Source organism: Mauremys mutica, chromosome 2 (assembly GCF_020497125.1).
Source record: "Mauremys mutica isolate MM-2020 ecotype Southern chromosome 2, ASM2049712v1, whole genome shotgun sequence".
In the NCBI taxonomy this organism is placed as follows: domain Eukaryota; kingdom Metazoa; phylum Chordata; order Testudines; family Geoemydidae; genus Mauremys; species Mauremys mutica.
The window spans coordinates 279,745,935-279,770,201 of NC_059073.1; the positions used below are offsets into that span (position 1 = coordinate 279,745,935).

Consider the following 24,267-nt stretch of genomic DNA (forward strand, 5'->3'; position numbering starts at 1 on the left):
TGAGAGTTGCATGCACTTTGTCAGGGCTGATTTTGGCCCAGTGTTTCTGTTTCACTCTGGCCACCAAATAACAAATTAAAAATCTCACCCCTTAACATTACTGGCCTCTGAGGACCACAGAATATAATTTAGATAGAGCGATGACCATGCAAGGTGCGTAATTAACCCGTCCCCATAACAACCTCAACCCCACCCTCGAGCTCGCGCATGCTGAGCTGCCCAGGGAACCAACTCCGCCACGTAACGCGCAACCGCAAAAAAACCAAAATACTGCGACACTGCGCATGTGCAGCATCAGCTCCCCAAGAAGGGCGGGTCGTGCCAGGCGAGGGTGGCGAAGTGCGCACGCGCCCTAGGGACGTGGTACACTGCGCATGTGCGAGGAGGGGGTGGCGGGGCGGGAGGCGCCGCTGTTGCTGCTGGGCCCGGTCCCCTCCTCAGCGCGATGAGTGACGGGTTCCGGAAGGCGGAGTCGGGCTCTCAGGTGAGGCAGCGCCCCGGGCCTGGCCGCTCCCGCAGGGCCCGGCCGCCCGGACTGGAGCGGCCTCCCCCGCACCGCCCCCAGGCGGGGCTCGGAGCAGCGCAGCACGGGCCGGGCCGGGCGGTGTCGCGCCGCCCCCAGCAGCTCCCAGGCAGGCAGGCAGGGCGGGGTCCCCCTCTGGCGGGGCAGGGAGGACGCGGACACGTTGAAAGCCCCGCCTGGGATGTGGGTGCTGCCCGCGCTGGGGAGGGAACCCAGGGGCTGCCGGCCGCGGTCTCTGCCCGCTGGCGCGTCCGTTTCTCCTCGCTGCGGACGGCATCCTGCCCGGCCACGGCGGGGCTGCGTCCCCAGGGCCCGTCCGGAAGATGTGCGCCCCTGGCCCGCCCCCGCCACGTGTTGAAGTACAGGATGTGCTTAATTCCCCTGGGAGAAAATGGGACTTAAGTATGTGCCTAGACTTAAGCAAATGTTTACATATTTTGCTGAATAGGGTGAACTGCTGAATCAGGGTCTGTATCCACACACGCGCAGGTGCACACTGATACTGACCGTGCATGGGACTTGTCTACACTTGTAGAACTTCAGTGCAGACAACACTACCTATCCTGCCAAGAGGGGTTCTCCCCTCGGCGTAGGAATCCATCTCCCCTAAAGGTGGTAGGTTGACAGAAGAATTCTTCCATTAGCCTAGCGCTACATGGAGGGTTTGGCTGTCTTAACTGCATTGCTCAGGGTGTTGGATCTTTCACACCTCTGTGTGAGGTAGTTAAACAGACCTATTTTTATAGTGTAAACAAGGCCTCACAATAAACCTTGAGAGACTGTTGTTCACCTTAATGGATGTGAAGGTAGAGATGAATTGTAGTCACTTAAGGACTTTTTAAAAAACTTGGAAGATTTTAAAATTGCCCTCTGAAGTTTTGCTCATAGCAATAAGGCTTATGTTTCTTTAACTCTTCATCCAGTTTTTCTCCACCCTCCCACCACCCACCCTTTTTCTCTGACCTTTTGACCCTGACCTATGCTCTGAAAGTCTTTAAATCTTGCAGCAACACTTCCTTGTAGAATGTTGTGTAACTCATAAGTAAAAAATCTGTGCCAAATAAATAATTCTTCAAAAACCTCGTAAAATGAGCTTTGTAAAAACAGTGACAATGGAAGTTGTAAGAGGTGAAGGTAGTAAAAGAGAGTAAGGGCTTGGCTACACTTACAAATTTGCAGCGCTGCAGCAGGGTGTGAAAACACACCCTCTGCAGCGCTGCAAATTGCGGCGCTACAAAGCGCCAGTGTAGTCAAAGCCCCAGCGCTGGGAGCCGCGCTCCCAGCGCTGTCCGTTATTCCCCACAGGGAAGTGGAGTACGGACAGCGCTGGGAGAGTTTTCTCCCAGCGCTGGCGCTTTGATTACACTTAGCGCTTCAAAGCGCTGCCGCGGCAGCGCTTTGAAATGCAAGTGTAGCCAAAGCCTAAGTGAATTTTGATTAAGCATATAGCTTGCGAAAGGTAAAAATGTCTCGCTCGCATTTTTTGACCAGTGGGTCTCTTAACACTTTTAATATATTGCTTAGAAATATTGCATATTATTGAATGGCACCCAAAAACGTGCTGAGTACCTCCCAAAAGACATAGGAAAAACTCTTTAAGTTCCATTGAAGCACCATTAGTTTTCAATTGGACTGAGGCTCCTAAGTGATTTTGACATTTTTTTTGAAAATTTTTCCCACTGTCCCTTCCTCAGCAAATTTACTGTTTAAGGTCCCTGTCCTGAAACTTATTCCACATGGGCAGATGTCTTTTGTCCACAGGAACCCCTATTTTCTACACACTAATAATCACATAAAAAGATCCACTGGGATAGACTGTAAAGTGCAATTATTCAGAAATGTATTGAACACACATCTAGGCTATTTTACTAAGATAGATACACGCAGAAAAGCACTGGAAGGTAATCATTTTGTGGAAAAAAGATAAAAGTTATGTGAAGGAAGAAGTAAGCACCCATAATTAAATTATGGCATGCTGATCTCAATAGTGACCAGATGTTGCTGTATATTTTCCAGTTTTTCTGTTCAGTTACTTTCTTTAGCAGTGCTATGTTAACTGGTTATTTAAGCCATTCACAACAGAAGGTAGAAGCAAGTGGTTACTATTATTGCAGACTGATCCTTTGATCACTACAAATATTTTACCCTATAGCAGGGGTCTCAAACACGCAGTGCCCGCGGGGCTATTTCCTGCGGCCCACCAAGCGGCCTGTGCCCGCCCCGTGGCCAACCTCCAGGCCAGGGGTGGGCAAACTACAGCCGCAGGATTGCCCCCCTCGAGCGCCGTGCCGCGCCGCTCCCTGATGTGGCTCAGGTCCCTGCAGTCGGGGGTGGGAACGGGGAACTGTGGCCAATGGGAGCTTCGGGGGAGGTACCTGGATGCGCAGCAAGCAGCGTGTGGAGCCCTGCATCCCCCTCCCCCAGGGGCCGCAGGACATGGTTCCAGCTACTTCCTGGAGCAGGGCCGGGGCCAGCAGCGTGCCCTGGCCCCAGTGTGCACCGCTGCCACCCCAGAGCCCGAAGCCCTCCTGCACCCTGCCCTCCAGCTCCCTGCCCTGAGCCCCCTGCTGCACCACACACCCCAACCCCGTGCCCTGAGCCCCCTGCTGCATTCCATGCCCCTTCTGCACCCCAATCCCCTGCCCTGAGCCCCTGCCTGCACCCCAATCCCCTGCCCTGAGCCCCTGCCTGCACCTCAACCCCCTGCCCTGAGCCTCCAGTTGCATCCCACATCCCTGCCTGCACCCCAACTCCCTGCCCTGAGCCCCCTGCCTGCACCCCAACTCCCTGCCCTGAGTGTCCTGCCTGCACTCCAATCCCCTCCTGCACCCCAACTCCCTGCCCTGAGCCCCCAGCTGCATCCCACACCCCTTCTGCACCCTGAGCCCCCTGCCTGCACCCCATCCCCCTGCTGCACTTCAGCTCCCTGCCCTGAGCCCCCACCACACCCCTCATGAACCTTCTGGGGGCAGGGAGGGGGTGGAGTTGGGGTGGGGACTTAAGGAAAGGGGTTGGAATGGGGGCTGGGAAGAAGCGGGGCCTCATGGAACGGGTGGAGTGGGGCAGGGCTGGGGACAGCAAGGGGGGGTGTCAGTGATGCGGCCCTCGGGCCAATGAACTAGCCCTCACGTGGCCCTCGTGGTCATTTGAGTTTGAGACCCCTGCCTTATACAGTAGAAATAATATGGCCAAGAGACTAGTTAGTCCCAGCTCTCATGAAAAGTTCAATATATCTTTAACAACCACAAGTGTAAGGTCTCCTCTCTTGTGTCTTATCTGAACATAGTTTTGCTTCAGCCTCATTAGGTGTAGTATGGACAGACCTTTCACACAGTTTGTTGCAAAGTTGTTTGTTGATCTTGCCAGGAAATCCCACGGTGCACAGAATGATACCAACAAAGCAAGTGTCTGTGGAGATTCTGCTTCAAAACTAGGAAGAAAACACAAGTTTCATAGAAACACAGGTGCATTATCATCAATGAATTTTGAATAATCTGTTCAGTGCTCAAGATAAGCACCTGTAGTTATTTTCATGGCAATATGTAAACATTCAGTTCAGATAAGTACAGGTTCATATTTAAACCATAATGATCAATGCACCAGATATTTTCTGAGGACTAATGACTTAATGAAAGGAGCTGGAACAATCAAGAACTACTAACTAATCCCTGGGAAATGCCCTATACAGAAAGTATTTTTTATTCTAAAATGAAAATTGGGGAGAGGAAGAGTATGGATTTAAAAAGAAAAGTGATGCACATTAGCTGGAACTGAAATGGCACTTCTTTAAAATGAACGCTGCATCCAGTAGTCAGACTGCTTATATTACCTTAGCATTCAGCAACTAACTGTGAACAACTACATGTACACATTTGCAAAGCCTTGTAAAACGGTAGGAACCTACAAAGCAGAGGGACGGTTTCCAGCACACTTCATATTCTCTTGAGATTCCAAGGAGCCATTAGTTCTAAGACACGCTTGTTTTTATAGTTTTCATAATGTACAGAGACTTAAAAAAAACAATTATGTGATTTCAATACAAATTAATACAAACTAGGAAATGCATATTAAGGTAATCTTTGATGCAATGATATGGCAGTTTTTGAAGTGGTGCCTACGTTCAGCCATCATAGCAGGGTACCTTATATTTGTAGAGCAGTACAAAGGACTTAGCCTCACATCTTCCATTCCTTTTAAGATGTGTGGCTAAATCCTGCACAGGTCTGAAAATCTCAGTCATAGTTTCTAAATTGAATTTTCTTGTCCATGCAAAACTGCAGAGTTAGTTAAATGTAATTTTGTCTTAATTTGTATCAGGAGAGTTGTTGAACCATCCATACTACTAACTTTTCCAATAAAGTGTGTTCTATTTAAAAAGTAGGGAATAATTTCAGTTTGAACACCACCAAATGTCATAGATCTTCCTTTTTTAAAAAGAAAGAAAAACTTGAACACTATACCAGCTAAACATTAAGATTGAGTTATACCCTTTTAAGCAAGACCATCTCAAAACATACTTAAGTCTTCCCCCACTCATGTTTAGGGGCATTCTAGTACAAGGAGTTTCAGAATGGTGGATAAGCAGTGCTGTGATAAATACATGCAGTATTGCCAACCTCAGAAGATCAAAAATCATAAGTCAGACTCCAAAAAAAATATTTTTGTAAAAGATTATATTGTGGTGGGTTTTGGTTTGTCTTGGGTTTTTGTTTTTTAACTCCCTTTGCCCATCCACAGTGTGTGTGTGTGAGATTTTGTTTCTCACTCTTCCAAAATTATTGGGTAAGAGATTTTGACCTCCTCAGCAGGAGCTCTCATGCCCACTTCTACACATCATTTCCTCAATAATAATTCTGCACCCCACTATCCAAATCTATCTTGTCCTGTCTGTCCCTGCATCAGTTCTTCCCCCACATCAGTTCAACTCATCCCTCCACACCCCATCAGTTCAGCCCCCACAGCCTCCTCTCTGCTCCTCCTAGACTCTTCACCCCCATCTCCCAGGCCTGGGGAGAGAGGAGCTGTAACAGCATCTTCCCAGGCTGGGTGTGAGGTGGGAGGAGCATAGGAGCTTTCCCCTTTGCTCAAAAGAGTGTAGGAATAGGGAGCAGAGTGGCTGGGCTCCATCAGTCCCCTGTGCTCCCTTCCTGAGAATGGCTTCAGGTTGCTGAGGGGAGGGAGAGAGAGCGCTCTAGCTATAGCAGCTCTGATTGATTACTTTGCCCTAAGAGGCTGGCAAGTGAGGTATGCAGCAAATCGGAGGGGGTTTCCCCAGGCAGGACTCAAATTTGCATAAAGGGTGGAGCTTCTTGCATCATCTCGAGACAGGCTCCAGGCCCAGACAAAATCCTGTCATTCACAAAAAAACATCATGAGAGTTGGCAACACTGTTTGTTCAAAAGTCTTAAATATATTCTTAGTGTCTCAGCTTGACAGCCTGTGTCTCCTGATGGCTGAGGACTTCTTAAGCATCAAAGTAAAGCATTCCATGCTCTTGCGAGGCTTGGATCTCTAAAACAGATATTCATATAATATTACTGTTCCCAGCCACACTGTTATGTAAGATTTTTAGTAAACTTTATTTGACTTGCAGAACAAAGTAGACTGAGTGTTTTGTCTAGTAAGTAGCAGCAAAATAATGTAAGGAGAAAGAGACTAGATAGTAGGATAACAATCTAACCTTTTCAATGACTAATGGGCATGTATTATCTTCTGGACATATATAAAATGAATGACATTTGTAAATATGAACCATTTGCTATGAAAATGTCTCACAGCTAAGTAAAATGTGTTAAAACACTCTTTAGAGTTGTTGCATATCATGATATTCTGGTAAATTTCACTTGGCTGCCATCATATTAAATACAGTGGAGCAGTAAAAGTCATGGTTCAGAGAAAGCAGGTAAGCAAAGACAGAAGGGGACAGGAGACTCACAATGGGGAAAGATGCAGTGCAGGATGATGAGAATGGAGAGAACATAAACATAGGAGGGAGAGTCTCCATAAGCACGAGGGAACAGCAGCAGCACAGTATAACAGAGCAAGTTATATTCAGTCTCTTCCCTGATCCTGTTTATACAGAATACTATATTTTTTTTCAGTGAACATTGGTAACAAGTTGGTGTCAAAACTGTAACCATGGATCTAACATGTATTATACAAGTATTTCATGCATTGAACAAATGCATGAATCATGGATCCAGTATAATGTCTATTTAAGTGTTTTTATTCTACTTTTAATGAGCATCTCACGAGACTCATATCAACATACCTGAACGGAACAGTTACAAAGGCAAACACATTGACATTTTATTAATGGAAATGAATGGTACAATGTCTGTGGAAGTGTCTTACTTGGACTCACATCATAACCTCTTGAAGCAAATTTAGTGTCATTTAGAGTTTTTATACTACCATTAAAAGAAAACACAGAAAATTGTTTTTTAAATAATTTAAATTGACAATAGCGAGGAGATTCAGAAGAAAAGTTGTCCATCAAATATAGTTTGGAGGAGGGGAAATTATGTGCTGGGAAGTTATGTTTAGAGTTATGTGCTGAGTGCCCAAAGGATATGGCTAGGAGGGAGATTTGATACACTTGTACAGAATTTATTTTATTCTAAAAATCATTAATTTAGAGCTGATGGATGGTTCATGGAAACTGAAGTGCTCTGTCTTCAGGACATATACTCTGGCAGCAGTGCAAGCTTTTTTGCCTGTGTGCTTTAATCCATGTATGGAAGGACACTTCTAGCAGTGGGTGAAGTATTCGTTTCTTGAATTGTTGGCCTCTTTGTTGAGACTGCCAACTATAGTACATTTGTTATGTGGACACCTGTCCATTTAAGAACTGGCCCAAGAACACCCACTTGCCTTACAAAGGCTGTTGAACAGCCATCGTGTAATGACTTTTGATAACTACCAGCCTGTGCTGTATTTGAACAAGTGACGGTTAGGTGATAGGATCTGTATCCCATCGGAGTCCCACATCTAATGTAAGTTGAAATATGTAAGACGCTTTTACTTATAAATGAGCTGAGGGACTGGATGACTCAGGAGACTGATAATGGGGAATACAGCCTTTCACCTCCAGATCGTTACTTTGAAGTCACTGTCTGATGGCTGTTACAAAAGGACCTTCTTTCCTTTCATCCTATAAAATGGCAACATTTCCATATTTCAAAGACATCCATTCTTGCAGCAGTTTTATCTGCCAGTAGCTCATTCTTGTGGTTCTGTAAATACAGGTTCTTACATGGCACTTTATCGCCATGGAATCCTAGTGCTCGTTGCTAGGAGAGATAGAAAGTCAACGTCTGTTACTGTACTGTCCAATCTCTGAGCTTGCCACATGTCTGCAGAAAGGCATTTTAAAATCAAATTAATCTGTTGACAGAGCTATCATTGAAAACACACTAAGTTTTGTGGTTCTGTTGCATCTTATAAACTTGATTTCCATGACCCATTTTTTTTAGTTAACACATCATCTTTTTATCTTTTGTTTTTAAAGCTACTTGCACGACTTGAGGGCAGAAGTTCTCTGAAAAATCTTGAACCTTGTCTGTTTGCAGATGAAGGATTTCCCATTCATGGTAAAATATATATATATTTTATATAGATGTGTGTGTGTGTGATATCTTACAAAACTGTACAGTATCAAGTAAGTTTATGTCTGTCAGGTTACCTCGAGCATGCAAATAGGTATAAAATCCTGAATTCAGGGAGAGACTAAATGTTGACATAATATACTTAGACTTCTGTAAGGCAATTAACTTGCTATCGGTACTGTAAAACATTTTGATTGAGACTGGAATAGTACATCAACATGACACACATTTAATGGATTGAAAACTAGCTAAGTGATAGGTCTGAAAATATAATTGTAAAAGGGGAGTCATCTTTGACTGGGTGTGCTAATAGTGGGTCCTGCGAGGATCAGTCCTTGGCCTTGTGCTATTTAGCATTTTTATCAGTGACATGAAGGAAAATATAAAATTATAGATGACACAAAGAATGGGGGAATGGCTAATAATGAAGAGGACAGGTCACTGATACAGAGCAATCTGGATCGCTTAGTAAACCGGGTGCAAGTGTAACCCATACATCTCCTGGGGGTGGTGTTCTATCACATCTAGTGGCACCAAGACCACTTAGAGAGAGAGAGAGATTAATGAGTCTGCTCTACAGCCTTAGCTAACAGCCAGTTGGCTTTTAACTTATGCACTAGAGGCTCATGCACTAAGCTCCAGAGGTCCCCGGTTCAGTCCCGCCCGCTGATGACCGGGATCTGTCGGTGTTACACAAGCAAATAATATACTTTTTGATATGGCCAAATGTAAAGTCATTCATGTAGGATCAAAGGCCATGCTATCCTGGGAAGCAGTGACTCTGAAAAAGACTTGGGGGTAACAATGAATAAGCAACTGAACATGAGTTCCAAGGGCAGTATTGTGGCCAAAAGGGCTAATGCAATTCTTGGGTGCAGGACCAGGGGAATCTCTAGTAGGAATAGGGAAGTTATATTACCTCTGTATTTGGCACTGGTGTAACTGCTACTGAACTGTTGTGTTCTGTTCCAGTGTCCAATTCAGGAATGATGATAAACTGGAGAGCCACAAGAACAGTGAAAGGATTGAAAGATATGCCTTATAGTGAAAGACTCAAAGACCTCAATCTGTTTAGTTTTACAAAAAAGGATTAAGGGGTGACTTGATCACAGTCTGTAAGTATGGGATACAGAAATTTGATAATACAAGGCTATTCAATCTAGCAGACAAAAATATAACAAGATCAAATGGCCGGAAGTTGGCGCTAGACAAACTGAGTCTCAAAATAAGGCACAAACTTTTAACAGTGGGGGTAATTAACCAGTAGAACTGCTTACCTAGGTCTGTGGTGCAATCTCTTATCACTGGCGATTTTAAAATCCAGATTGGAAATTCTTCTAAAAGATATGCTGTAGTTCAAACAGGAATTAATTCAGGGTCTTATGGCCTGAGTTGTATAGGAGGTCAGACTAGATGATCACAGTGGTCCCTTCTGACCTTAGAATCTATTAAATCTATGAAAATAAACAGCATACATATCTATTTGGGGACCACCATCTGGAAAGCAGCAACTAAAAGGACCTTGCAGTGAGATGCCAATGCTGTTATGTTTGTCTGAGGGAATTTAATGTAAAATTAGAGAGGCAGTAGTGCCACTCTACGTGACTCTGGTGCAACTCTATTCAACATTGGTGAGGCCTCATCTGGAGTACTGTGTCCAGTTTTGGGCCCCACACTATAAGGATGTGGAAAAATTGGAAAGAGTCCAGTGGAGGGCAACAAAAATTATTAGGGGGCTGGAGCACATGACTTATGAAGAGAGGCTGAGGGAACTGGGATTGTTTAGTCTGCAGAAGAGAAGGATGAGGGGGGATTTGATAGCTGCTTTCAACTACCAGAAAGGGGGTTCCAAAGAGGATGGATCTAGACTGTTCTCAGTGGTACCCGATGACAGAACAAGGAGTAATGGTCTCAAGTTGCAGTGGGGGAGGTTTAGGTTGGATATTAGGAAAAACTTTTTCACTCAGCGAGTGGTGAAGCACTGGAATGGGTTACCTAGGGAGGTGGTTGAATCTCCTTCCTTAGAAGTTTTTAAGGTCAGGCTTGACAAAGCCCTGCCTGAGATGATTTAGTTGTGAATTGGTCCTGCTTTGAGCAGGGGTTTGGACTAGATGACCTCCTGAGGTCCCTTCCAACCCTGATATTCTATGATACTAACTGCTTCTGACTCATTGTGTATACGTCTGATTCCTCCAAATCACTATGAGTATAGGAAGAATTAGAACAAATAACAGAATGGCAATAAGAAGGATCATGATGACTGAGAAAAAGGAAGTGTGTACAGTCTAAAAAAAGATTAATTGTGGAGCATTTGTGTATTTATAGCATTTAGACTACATGTCTAACAATAAATGATCCATGCCCCAAGGTACTTTCAAACTCGATGGAACAAAGGTGATGGCTAGTTGGGAGAACAAGGCAACATCAGTAAGACTATATGAAGGGTAGAGCACAATATGATGACGAGAAGAAGATTTTTGTTATTGGTTTTTAAAGATGAAAAAATAACTAGATGATTTAGATGACTAATTTCTTTTAGTCTTTGCAGAAGAACTGGGAGATCAACAGGAGGGATTTGAATGAGGAAGAGGGTAATGGCCTGGAGTGTCAGCTCAGGAAGACTGTTCCATGATAGTGGGTAGCATGAAAGAAAGCATAAATCCAGCTGTAGGAAAAACAGGCCAGTATGATCTTACAGCAGTTGTTGCAGCCATATTGCATGTGTATTTTAAGGCTATCAGACACATGGAGTGGCTGGATCATAATTGGGGAGATATGGCAGCTTAAAATTGAATGAGAGAATTAATGAAAAGCTTTTGAACCAACTATATTTCAAAAGGTCCCTTCTTTGCAGGTAGCGAGGGCACAGATTCTCTCTATGTATCCGTGGCTCCCCCTCACCTAGATCAGTAATCAGTGTATGAATTCATAACCTAAATTAAAATTTATCCAATGGCTTTTGCAACTCCTATTTGTACTCTATCAGTGTACGGACTTTTACTGAGAGATTCATCTTCTCAACATTTACTTTTGTTGAAAGATAGATGCAATTTAATATTTGTTTCAAGAATTTCATTTTGCAGTTGTCATTTTCCAGTGGGAAAGCATTAAACAGATTCACTGTAACAGCTGCTTTTTTGGGTGCCTGTTCCAGCTTTCTTCACCAGGAAACTGTCATACAGGTGATACCTTTGGGTTCAGAGAAGTTCGAACACTTTCACAATAAGTGAAGTTTTCTCAGCTCAGGACTGCTTTCTTACTCCATAATAGTAATAAAAACCAACTAGTGAAATTAGTAAGTACTCTAAATAATGCTCAGTAGGGTTTGCAGAAAGGATAACTTCTCTCTTTTTAAAACAAACACAAAAAAACCCAAAGACTTTTCAGTCTGTTCTTTACTTCTTGGGTGCAAAGTCCCAAATAGAAATTTAGCTGGGACTGTTTCTTGATGCCGTTCTCTTTTCTCTGGATGCAAACCAAAATAATACCAATCTTAAATGTGTAGGTAGGGCCAAATACGGCCTTCACAGAAGTGGAGTTGTACAGGATGTAAACTAGTACAGATTTTGACCTGTATTAATTAATTTTTGTTATGCAGACCCATAATATTACAAGTTAATTTAAAAGAGCCCTGCAAGTCATTTTTACTTACCTGAGCCCATATACTTGTTGTTTTTATCTTTTTTCCTAGCTTTGTTGGTTTAAACTCCTGATGAAAAGCTAATTTTCTATTAGTCCTCTCACCTTAATTAGTTTCAGTTTTGTTTGTCTTGGCCATGTTACCATGCCTTATATGTAAATTGTTTCATATACATCTTCACAGAAAATTTTATTTATTTTTTAGCATTTTATTAAATTAGCTAGGTTTTTTCCTGTTTTCATTGAAACAGAACAATATGTACTATAATGTTTAAATAAATTATACATGATTCCATTATAGGCAACCAAGTATTCATAATGTATAGTCAGAGCATCATAAAATAGAAGCAACGAACGTTTGGAGCTGTAGTGATATTCCAGCCACTGTTCCTAATCATGAGGGAATTGTGCCTTTAAGGATACATCAGCACATTACATAATACTTTACTGTATTCCTAAATAGTGGAAATGGCATGAGCTTTAAAAATAATCTTCCACTACTGCCAATCAAGTTTCTCTCTACCACCTTTGAATATCAAGCTTAGGTGTGGGTGTAAATGTACAGCTCTGATTTTCAGCTTTAATATGACACCCAAAATTAATTTGAAGTAAACATTTCCTCCCCCTACCTTCACTTGCAAAAAGTAGAGAATAGTGACAGCCTCTGCCCAATTTCCTAAATGACTAACCTATCATTGTCACAAAGTATCTGATAGTGTGAAAGCTGCAACAGCCTGTAGTTACGGCTGTGATTTAGTCACGAGTATTTTAGTAAAAGTCATGGACAGGTCACAGGCAAGAAACAAAAAGTCACAGCCCCTGACCTCTCCATGGCTTGAACTAAAAATACCCCTAACTAAATCTTAGGTGCTGGAGTGGGGGGCGGGAGTGCTCCAGCGGGTGCTGACGCTGCTCTGTGAGGGGACGGCCCGGGGCCCTGCCACTGCTGCTCCAGGCAGGGGACAGTCCAGGGCCCCGTTGCTGCTGCTCTGGGTGGGGGGTGTCCCAGGGCATCACTTCTCTGGGGCAGCGCCCGGGACCAGCTGGTGGCCCCGGGCCGCCTGAGCAGCCGATGCAGCTGGCCTTGGGGTCAGCTGTATTGGCTGCTGCAGAAGTTACAGAGATCCCAGAAAGTCATGGAATCCGTGACCTCCGTGAAAGACTTGTAGCCTTACCTATAGAATAATACACATCACTACCACTAAGTGTGATAATAGCCTGACTTGAATTGTCTACTGGGCTGCAATGCAATGAAATAGTTCTACCAGCATTTGCTTCTGCTATGTGCTTTCTGAGATAGGATGGCTAGAACTAAGCACGGTATTCTAGGTGAGGACATACCATCTATTTATATAATAGCATTTGAGGGTATGTCTATACAGCAACGTAAGCCCGGGCTTGAGCCTGGGCTCAGCCTAACTCCCTTTGCATGCACACACCAATTGTGCTACCCTAGGGCTTAGACCTAGGGTCCCAGGACCCTACAGGTCCCAGAAGTCCTTTGGATGTATCCCAGAGTTCCCAGCAGCAGAAGAGCAGTGCTGCAGGCAGCCGGTGCAGTGGCCAGAAGCACCATTACTGCCTTCCTGTTCCAGCTCCTCCTTGCTGCTACGTGGAGCTTGCCTGGAGCAGGGAGCAAAGCTGACAGGCAGGAGGTAACTTCTGGCCACCAGGATGTTGGGAGTCATCCCTCGCCCAGCTCTACAGCTCCCCTTCCCTGCAGGGAACCTCTTGGTCCCACTCCGGTCTCTGGCCCTTGCTCCTGGGTCAGTGACACCTAGATCTTTTCCTCTGTATGATTACAGCTAAATAGAACCATTTTGTATTGTGAATAGTCCAGGGTATTCTTTACAGTGTGCATCAACTTGAATTCAACAGTACTGAATTTCATCTGATACCAGGCTGCTCATTCACCTAGCTCTGATAGGGCCTCAATCTCTAGTCTTGATTAATTTAATTAGCTTTGTGTCATCTGGAAACTTTGCCATGCCATCAGCACATTTTTTCATGTTGCTGTTCATCTACTTTGCGACTATTAGTAAATATTAGGCATCACCAGTCCTAATATGGAAACCTTCTGTTAACCTCCTTCCATATTAAACTGGCCATTTATTCCTGCTCTGTATCTTCGTCTATGACAGTACAGTACTTCTTATCCCATAGTTATTTCCCCTCTTTTAGAGCACTGTGAGATCTACTGACAAAAATATAACAGGAGGTATTAGGTAGTATTAATATTTATTACTTTGTTTCCTTAACAGCCTCTTGTGAGTGACTTTGTCAAAGATTTTTTGAAAGTCCAGTTGTCAGCCAGTTCTCCTTCCTCTGTTGTGTCATGGTTTGCTTGCTCTGATCCGCAAGGGTGAACTTCCTCCTCTTATCTTACTGTAGCAGCCCAGTCACTAACTTTGTGAAAATCTAAATTTATAAATTATGCTATAAAGGGCTCTCATTACATAGTGGTTCTTATTGCGGGCAGCCTCTTTGATAATCACAAAAGCACAGAAGTTCCCTGCTCCTTCAAGTTTTTTTTACAGTCCAAAGCACATTTCTTTTGAGAGAATTGGGTAACTTCAAAGTCCAATTCAGACATAAGTCGCACCTAACTGTATCCAACAAACTTCAGAGGGACTTTAAGTAAGGTGTCTTGTCCTTAGATTAAAACTAGTAAACCCTCCGAGAAACTTTTAGAATAGATTTTCATGTAACTTACCATTTTTTACGTAATTAAACTTTCTGGAAGCGTTTATCAGGTCATAATGGTCCCCAATGCTTGCTGAGAACTCTTCCCCCCAGAGCAGGGCTTTACAGAAGGTAACTTTATATGAGTACACACACAAACTCCCAAAGGAAAACATCTTTTAAACTCACAAAACCAAATATTTACTTCATAGAATAACTTGCAATTTTCTTAAACTCACCACTGAGAACAGTGAAACAGTGCTATCCCCTACTCATAGACTCATAGACTTTAAGGTCAGAAGGGACCATTATGATCATCTAGTCTGACCTCCTGCACAAAGCACGCCACAGAATCTTACCCATCCACTTCTATAACAAACGCCTAACCTATGTCTGAGTTATTGAAGTCCTCAAATTGTGGTTTGAAGACCTCAAGCTGCAGAGAATCCTCCAGCAAGTGACCCATGCCCCGTGCTGCAGAGGAAGGCGAAAAACCTCCAGGGCCTCTGCCAATCTGCCCCGGAGGAAAATTCCTTCCCGACCCCAGATACTTCACCTAAACCATTGTGTAGCATTGTTGTGTGCTTTTTGAACAAGCTGTATTTCATTTCAGAGATGAATGAAACAGCTCTTAATGTTTAATTGACAAATCCAGTAACTGAGCGACATTCAAAATTGCCATTGAAGGCAATGGAAGTCTTGTGCAGAAGCCAATGGCAGGACCGAGCCCATATTTTGTAAAGCACTTTTCAGGAAAAGACAAATTAGTTCTAAAATATTTCAAAGGCTCAGAGAAGGAGCTGGAGGAAATAACACCACCCAGCATATTTGAGAGGACTTCTTCATGCCAGGTTCATATTGTAACAAGGTTCTGTGATTGTTGTTATGTCCTCAGCACAGTATGTGACACAACAGAATAACAGATGCCTGAAAGTAGCAGTGTTAAATATTGCGAACTCTGAATAGGAGAGGAAAGTGAGGATTTATTTAATATACAGAATAGTCCTTGCCTTAGTCTAGCAAGGGGTATTCAGCACAAACAAATAAACCCTGACTGCCTCCCAGGCCCTTCCATGTAATTTTGGAAACATCAAAAATTGAGAAAAATAGAACTCCAGCTTGAAAAGACACTGCTGAATTTCACGTACTCTGTATTATGGAGAAAGAGTTTACATGTAAGGCTGAATTGGATAGAACTGTCACATCATGTGTAAATTACCTCTAACACTTCCAGTGTGTGAAGCAAGAGTCTCAATTCACTGCTTCTTCCCTTGTCTCAGTTTCTCCATGATAGTCTGTGTAATTGTGAACAATAATAGCCTATGGAAGTTGAGCAATGACTTGAAAAACCCTGTTAACTCAGACAGACACAAACATATTGGAGCAAAGCTGCAATTAATTCTCTGCTCTTGCCTTCCTCTGGAAAGCTCTTACCCCCTTTACATTTGCCTTGGTCATGGAAATGCAAAGCTTGCTGCAGTTACAGTTGTGCAGTTCTAATTCTGCCAGAGTAGAGCAGTTAAATGTCCACCTTACTGCAGATGCTTTCACCATAATGTGTGAAGCCCTACATGAAATTAGCATACACCATAAAAAGAGAATAGTAGCTTTCTAAAATGAAAAGGAGAGCAATTAATAAATAAGTTAACTTTTATCTTCTTCTGATGTAAGCCTGAATTTTTAGGTGTCCTGCATGTGTATTTGACAAAAGAACCACCTCCCTACTAATGGGTTATACTTTCTAGTTTGTCTTTTTAACACTTCCTTGCATTCGGTAGGTTGTTTTTAATTATTATTTCAATTGTGGATGAAGCAGAATTTTCCCCATAGGTTGCATCTGCCTGCAAAGAGAAAAATCCCCACCTCAGATGGCAGAAGAGTAGCTTCCTAGCTCCCATGCAATCTGCAATTCCATCTTCCCAAAAGATGCAGTTTCATAGTGCAATATGTAATAAATCATAGAAATGTAGGACTGGAAGGGACCTTGTTAACTTACCTAGTCCAGTCCCCTGCACTGAGGCAAGGTAATCTGCTTACTTTCCCGTTGTCAGTCACAGGTACACATCACTAGCTAGTGAAGGGGAACAAGCATATTGCATACCTGAAACACTACAGGCCTGTCGATGCTACAAAAATAGACATGTCTAAACATGACAGTGACATCTAACATGTTTTTTCTTCCCATTGTTATCTCCATTTTTATTTTTTCTTTGTATATTTATCAGAAATAAAAGTACAGTCTTAGTCTATTATGTAGCAGCCTCCTCTTCAAGCCCTATCCACCTGTAATGACAGAGGTGCTGCCAGTCAGTGTCATCCAGTTGCCAATCTTTCATCAATAGCAATTTCTTTAAAACTAAGTCCTTGTCTATATGGGGGGGTGGGTTTTAGTTTGCACACCAACTAGTACGCCATAGTAATAGCATGCACTCAGGATAGCTGTGTCTTTTTTCAGTTTGCATCATTGTATATACATGACTGGAGTTTGGTGCATAGAATCATAGAATATCAGGGTTGGAAGGGACCTCAGGAGATCATCTAGTCCACCCTCCCATACCAAGCATATGGTAGTCTAGGATGGCATCCCATGGTCCTTTGCTTCGTTGCTGACCTATGTGCATTCTGGGATTTTTCTCACTGCGCATTGTGGGATGAATAAAGGAAGCCAGTGGAATATTAGGACTTGGGGTGAAATTCAAAGTATCCCATGATTCTGCTGTCTCCACCTCATGCTTGCTCTCTGTCTGGGCAAGCTAGCACCATTTTAAATTGCTGTCTGTTGGTCAGCGCGGACCAACAATGCATCTTGCAGGTTTGGTGGCAACCTCAAATATGCAGAGGCTGTTTGGGCTTTTTTTGAGCTGTTGAAGCTACGGAGCTTTGGCTTTGGACTTCACCCACTGCACCACTGAGCAGATGATGTGGCAGCGGTAGCAGCTCCTCCAGTAGCAACAGCAGTGTTGGCAGAAGATGGAGGATGAGGAAGATGACAACGATCAACTACAAGTACATGAGCTCTTTCTGAAGCAGCTTCACATGGTGCAGCATCATTTCTAGACTCAGAAACCCAGTGTTGATTGGTGGGAAAGGATCATTGGTGGGAAAGGATTCATTTTTGACTGGGAACCAGGCTCACTTTCTACACAGCTGCTCTCATGATCTGGAGTACTAAAGAAATCCTGGCTTCTGTGTCACTGCCCTCCTCATTGTTACCCGGGGTTCTTTCAACCCAAAGCTCTTGGTAACTTTTACTCTGTGTGAGGTGGTGTCAGGAAATAAATCAGGGGAGACACGGCCGTCCGACCGATAGATGGCTGGCACAAACAGGACAACACAAGAGTGCTTTCACTTAAAGCTGAACTTTACTAGTCTCAAGCACTTACACACGTCCTCAACAAGATTAGTAAAACACACCCAACCCTTGATAATTACCAAAGCTGAGTGTGGCTCTCGAGTGACACAGCGGCAGGCTTCCGGTGGCCAAATCTTCCGGTGGCCGGTGGGGACCACAAGATGTATCCAGAGGGAGAGTCCAAAGAGAGTTCAAGAGAGTCTCCAAATAAGTCCAACTATCTCAAGGTTTTTCCCCTTATTTATATATTAGTAATAGAATGGCGTGTCCCTTAAAGAAACCTTGTTAAGTAAGCAGTTTCAATGATCAACAAGAAGTTCCTTCTGGTTATTGATTAACCAGGTGTGGGTTTTTCCAGCGTCTGCAGCCTTGAGACCCCGATAGACATTCCTGGGGCACATCCTGCTCTTCTAAAATGTATCAGCAACTTCAACACAATTCTTATCAGGAAGGACGTGGGGTCAAGCTGCCCTTGCTGTGGCACCCAAAACCCCCTTCCCTCCTGCCTTTGTCACGCTGAGATTGCTGAATGGCCAATTTACAGCTTGCTGACTCAGCTGCCTTTAACAATAAGCCATAGTGGTTTTAGGCACTTTACTGGTTTGCCAAAGTCTCCCCATACACTCATGTCCCTCATTCAATGACTCTTGCTGCTTGTCCTTGGAGGGGAGGTGCAGGGTCCACAGCCTCCTTGGGTTCAGTAGTGGTGTAATCACATAATATCTTGTCCAACTTCTTAAAATATAGATTATATTTCCATGGCTGGACCGCGAACATAAGAACGGCCATACCGGGTCAGACCAAAGGTCCATCTAGCCCAGTATCTGTCTACCGACAGTGGCCAATGCCAGGTGCCCCAGAGGGAGTGAACCTAACAGGCAATGATCAAGTGATCTCTCTCCTGCCATCCATCTCCATCCTCTGACAAACAGAGGCCAGGGACACCATTCCTTACCCATCCTGGCTAATAGCCATTTATGGACCTAACCACCATGAATTTATCCAGTTCTCTTTTAAACGCTGTTATAGTCCTAGCCTTCACAACCTCCTCAGGTAAGGAGTTCCACAAGTTGACTGTGCGCTGCGTGAAGAAGAACTTCCTTTTATTTGTTTTAAACCTGCTGCCTATTAATTTCATTTGGTGACCCCTAGTTCTTGAATTATGGGAATAAGTAAATAACTTTTCCTTATCCACTTTCTCCACATCACTCATGATTTTATATACCTCTGTCATATCGCCCCTTAGTCTCCTCTTTTCCAAGCTGAAGAGTCCTAGCCTCTTTAATCTTTCCTCATATGGGACCCTCTCCAAACCCCTAATCATTTTAGTTGCCCTTTTCTGAACCTTTTCTAATGCCAGTATATCTTTTTTGAGGTGAGGAGACCACATCTGTACACAGTATTCGAGATGTGGGCGTACCATGGATTTATATAAGGGCAATAAGATATTCTCAGTTTTATTCTCTATCCCCTTTTTAATGATTCCTAACATCCTGTTTGCTTTTTTGACCGCCTCTGCACACTGCTTGGACATCTTCAGAGAACTGTCCACGATGACTCCACGATCTTTTTCCTGACTCGTTGTAGCTAAATTAGCCCCCATCATATTGTATGTATAGTTGGGGTTATTTTTTTCCAATGTGCATTACTTTACATTTATCCACATTAAATTTCATTTGCCATTTTGTTGCCCAGTCACTTAGTTTTGTGAGATCTTTTTGAAGTTCTTCACAGTCTGCTTTGGTCTTAACTATTTTGAGCAGTTTAGTATCATCTGCAAACTTTGCCACCTCGCTGTTTACCCCTTTCTCCAGATCATTTATGAATAAATTGAATAGGATTGGTCCTAGGACTGACCCTTGGGGAACACCACTAGTTACCCCTCTCCATTCTGAGAATTTACCATTAATTCCTACCTTTTGTTCCCTGTCTTTTAACCAGTTCTCAATCCATGAAAGGATCTTCCCTTTTATCCCATGACAGCTTAATTTACTTAAGAGCCTTTGGTGAGGGACCTTGTCAAAGGCTTTCTGGAAATCTAAGTATACTATGTCCACTGGATCCCCCTTGTCCACATGTTTTTTGACCCCTTCAAAGAACTCTAATAGTTTATTAAGACACGATTTCCCTTTACAGAAACCATGTTGACTATTGCTCAACAGTTTATGTTTTTCTATATGTCTGACAATTTTATTCTTAACTATTGTTTCGACTAATTTGCCCAGTACTGACGTTAGACTTACCGGTCTGTAATTGCCGGGATCACCTCTAGAGCCCTTTTTAAATATTGGCGTTACATTAGCTAACTTCCAGTCATTGGGTACCGAAGCCGATTTGAAAGATAGGTTACAAATCTTAGTTCATAGTTCCGCAACTTCACATTTGAGTTCTTTCAGAACTCTTGGGTAAATGCCATCTGGTCCTGGTGACTTGTTAATGTTGAGTTTATCAATTAATTCCAAAACCTCCTCTAGTGACACTTTAATCTGTGACAGTTCCTCAGATTTGTCACCTACAAAAGCCAGCTCAGGTTTGGGAATCTCCCTAACATCCTCAGCCGTGAAGACTGAAGCAAAGAATCCATTTAGTTTCTCCACAATTACTTTATCATCTTTAAGCGCTCCTTTTGTATCTCGATCATCAAGGGCCCCCACTGGTTGTTTAGCAGGCTTCCTGCTTCTGATGTACTTAAAAAACATTTTGTTATTACCTTTGGAGTGTTTGGCTAGCCTTCCTTCAAACTCCTCTTTGGCTTTTCTTATTATACTCTTGCACTTAATTTGGCAGTGTTTATGCTCCTTTCTATTTGCCTCACTAGGATTTGACTTCCACTTTTTAAAGGAAGTCTTTTTATCGCTCACTGCTTCTTTTACATGGTTGTTAAGCCATGGTGGCTCTTCTTTAGTTTTTTTACTGTGTTTCTTAATTTGGGGTATACATTGAAGTTGGGCCTCTATTATGGTGTCTTTAAAAAGCGCCCATGCAGCTTGCAAGGATTTCACTTTAGTCACTGTACCTTTTAACTTCTGTTTAACTAACCCCCTCATTTTTGCATAGTTCCCCCTTTTGAAATTAAATGCCACAGTGTTGGGCTGTTGAGATGTTCTTCCCACCACAGGGATGTTGAATGCTATTGTATTATGGTCACTATTTCCAAGCGGTCCTGCTATAGTTACCTCTTGGACCAGCTCCTGCGCGCCACTCAGGATTAAATCTAGAGTTGCTTCTCCCCTTGTGGGTTCCCGTACCAGCTGCTCCATGAAGCAGTCATTTAAAGTATCGAGAAATTTTATCTCTGCATTTCGTCCTGAAGTGAAATGTTCCCAGTCAATATGGGGATAATTGAAATCCCCCACTATTATTGGGCTCTTAATTTTGATAGCCTCTCTAATTTCTCTTAGCATTTCATCATCACTATTAGTGTCCTGGTCAGATGGTCGATAATAGATCCCTAATGTTATATTTTTATTAGAGCATGAAATTTCTATCCATAGAGACTCTATGGAACATGTGGATTCGCTTAAGATTTTTACTTCATTTGAATCTACATTTTCTTTCACATATAGTGCCACTCCCCCTCCTGCACGACCTGTTCTGTCCTTCTGATATATTTTGTACCCCGGAATGATTGTATCCCATTGATTGCTCTCAGTCCACCAGGTTTCTGTGATGCCTATTATATCAATATCCTCCTTTATCGCAAGGCACTCTAGTTCACCCATCTTATTATTTAGACTTCTAGCATTTGTGTACAAGCACTTTAAAAACTTGTCCCTGTTTCTTTGTCTGCCATTTTCTGATGTGTCAGATTCTTTTTTATGTGACTGTTTATCATCTGATCTGGCCCTTACATTATCCTCTTCCATCCTCTGCTCCTGACTATAACCTGGAGATTCTCTATCATTAGACTCTCCCCTAAGAGAAGTCTGTGTCCGATCCACATGCTTCTTGGCATCCTGCTTTTAAATTAAGCTTTCTTGAGCTGTTTGATCTTTATCTGGCACTGCTCAGTGTCCCAGTTGTGACCTGTGGATATCTGACTAGCAGTGTCCACAAACATATCTTTATTGCAGAGGCTGGCCTCAAGAGCTTATTGCCCCAGTTCTGCTCCCCAGATGGCAGTGAGCCTCAGCACAGCTCGAAGCAAATGCTTGAGGCATGTTGTAAAGTCTGTGGGAGTAATATTGCTATAATGCCGATAATATTGGAATCCAGGAGCAAATGGGGTGATCCTGGCACTGTGCCAGCTTTTAAACTGGAGTGGGGACATCTGGTCAACTTCACCCCATAGCTGTGGAGAGCACACAGGGGCACAGACAGGTCAGTAATGGGCGCTGCAGAGCAATGTGGGATAGCAGTTGGATGAATGCCAAAGTAATGTGCAGCATCGTTGCATTCACATGAACAATAGATCACACTAATTTGCATCAAACTTAATACACTTTGAAAGAGGACTCCAGAGTTTGTGATAAATACAGAGTTAGTGCACTCTAAGGAATTGCGTCATGTACAAAGGCATTTTCGGGACACACCAACTTGAGTTAGTGTAGACTAAACTCCTTTGTATAGACAAGCCTTAATTAACAGCAGGTGAAACTTAATTGTGTGTTTGCGGTGGGAGGGGGAATAGAAAAAGGAAATTACTTGTTCATGTGCAGTCATCAGTAGCATATAGTTGTTAAACTATTAGCCACAAAATGGATTTTTCATGTGAAATGTGATTTTAGTTTCTATTTGATCACATATTGCATTAACCATTGTAGTAATCGTAGTACATACTGATAAAGCAGCATGAAGAATTGTATTTTGCAGGGTTTAATTAGACATCAGAATTAGGCAAAATAATGCAAATGTACTGTTGGGGATTTGAGGGTAAAAAGTCAAAACTCGGTTCTTTTTAATTTCTTTTAGGAGCTCTCTTTATTTTATGTTTTAGTACTGAATACCATTGACATGCATCATCAGTTGCATCTGTGATGTATGTTCCCTGCGTCTTTCAGGGGCCTGACTGGGACAGGAATGGGAGAAGGGAGTGTTCTACATTTGTTCTACTTGTCAAAACAACAAGACGCCACAGAGCTCCCCGGGGCCAAAAGGAAGAATTGGCCTCTTTTCAAGAGTTCTGATAAGGATGTAGCAATCTGGTTTAACAGTAACAAGTATAGTGATTCTCAAACTTTTTATTTACTGGTGACCCCTTTCACATAGCAAGCCTCTGAGTGCGACACCCCTCCCCCCCCACCTTATAAATTAAAAACATGTTTTTATATATTTAACACCATTATAAATGCTGGAGGCAAAGTGGGGTTTGGGATGGAGGCCGACCCCCAGTTTGAGAACCCCTGAACTAGTAGATGTAGATCAAGGGGACTCAAAATACTCTTCTGGCCTGATTTTTCTGAAGCAATGAGCACTTGCAGCTGTCAATGCGCAGTAGCAGCTCCGAATTAAGTAAATGAATTGTGGGTGCTCAGTGACTTTGAAAAATCAGGTCAATAAACCTTGAAAATGGAGCACATATTGCTTACAAACTATCTCATGTGCTTGGTTTTTTTAAATTTTGTTTTCTTTTTTATTCTCAGGAGATGTTGTTGAATTCCATGGTCCAGAAGGAACAGGAAAAACAGAAATGCTTTATCACCTGATAGCCCGCTGTGTCCTTCCAAAATCGGGAGGAGGACTGGAAGTAGAAGTCATGTTCATTGATACAGACTACCATTTTGATATGCTTCGCCTAGTTACCATTCTTGAACACAGACTGTCCCAAAGCACAGAAGAAATGATCAAACAGTGCCTTGGAAGGCTTTTCCTGGTTAATTGCAGTAGCAGCACCCAGTTGCTTCTCACTCTTTACTCTCTAGAAAACAAGTTTTTTGCTCACCCTTCTCTCTGCATTGTGATTTTAGATAGTATATCAGCTTTTTATTGGATAGATAGAAGCAATGGAGGCGAGAGCTTTAACATTCAGGAGATGAATCTGAAGAGATGTGCTGAATTTCTTGAGAAGCTAGTAAGAGAGCATCATTTGGCCCTGTTTGCAACAACACAAACGATTATGCAGAAATCTTCAAACTCCACAGAAAGCTCCATTCATTTAAAACTTCACTGTGAAGCTGATGTAGAGTATAGGCCTTATCTTTGTAAATCATGGCAACAAATGGTAACACACAGAATATTTTTCTCTAAGCAATGTAATTTTAACAGTAGCAAAACTTTTTCGATTGTTTCTTGTCACACCAAAAAAAACCATGTCATAAAATGTTCATTCAGTGTTGCAGAATGTGGAGTTCAGTTTTAACTTCAGTCTGTCTCTAAAACTGTAGTAAATCTTGGCACATCACAGTCTAATTAACTTTAAGTAGTTTTAAAAAAAATCTTTTAACCTATTTTATCTCAGATTGTTAATTAATTTTGTCACCCACATTTAAACGTCTTAAACTCAGTAAAGGGCAGAGGAGTTTAAA

At 42.8% G+C, this 24,267-nt stretch overlaps 1 protein-coding gene across 1 annotated transcript; it reads left to right on the top strand.

Moving 5' to 3' along the window:
- Window positions 1-226: 226 nt before the first annotated feature.
- XRCC2 (X-ray repair cross complementing 2) lies at window positions 227-24,267 on the top strand. Its single transcript, XM_045003253.1, has 3 exons — window positions 227-484; window positions 8,034-8,115; window positions 23,386-24,267. Exons 1-3 carry the CDS (start codon window positions 446-448, stop codon window positions 24,099-24,101), a joined length of 837 nt encoding a protein of 278 aa, XP_044859188.1. The 5' UTR covers window positions 227-445; the 3' UTR covers window positions 24,102-24,267.

Coding starts and splice junctions, on each gene's coding strand:
- XRCC2 (XM_045003253.1), top strand. CDS start 446: ATGAGTGACGGGTTCCGGAAGGCGGAGTCGGGCTCTCAG. Junction 485..8,033: donor AGGCGGAGTCGGGCTCTCAG/GTGAGGCAGCGC, acceptor TTGTTTTTAAAG/CTACTTGCACGACTTGAGGG. Junction 8,116..23,385: donor TGAAGGATTTCCCATTCATG/GTAAAATATATA, acceptor TTTTATTCTCAG/GAGATGTTGTTGAATTCCAT.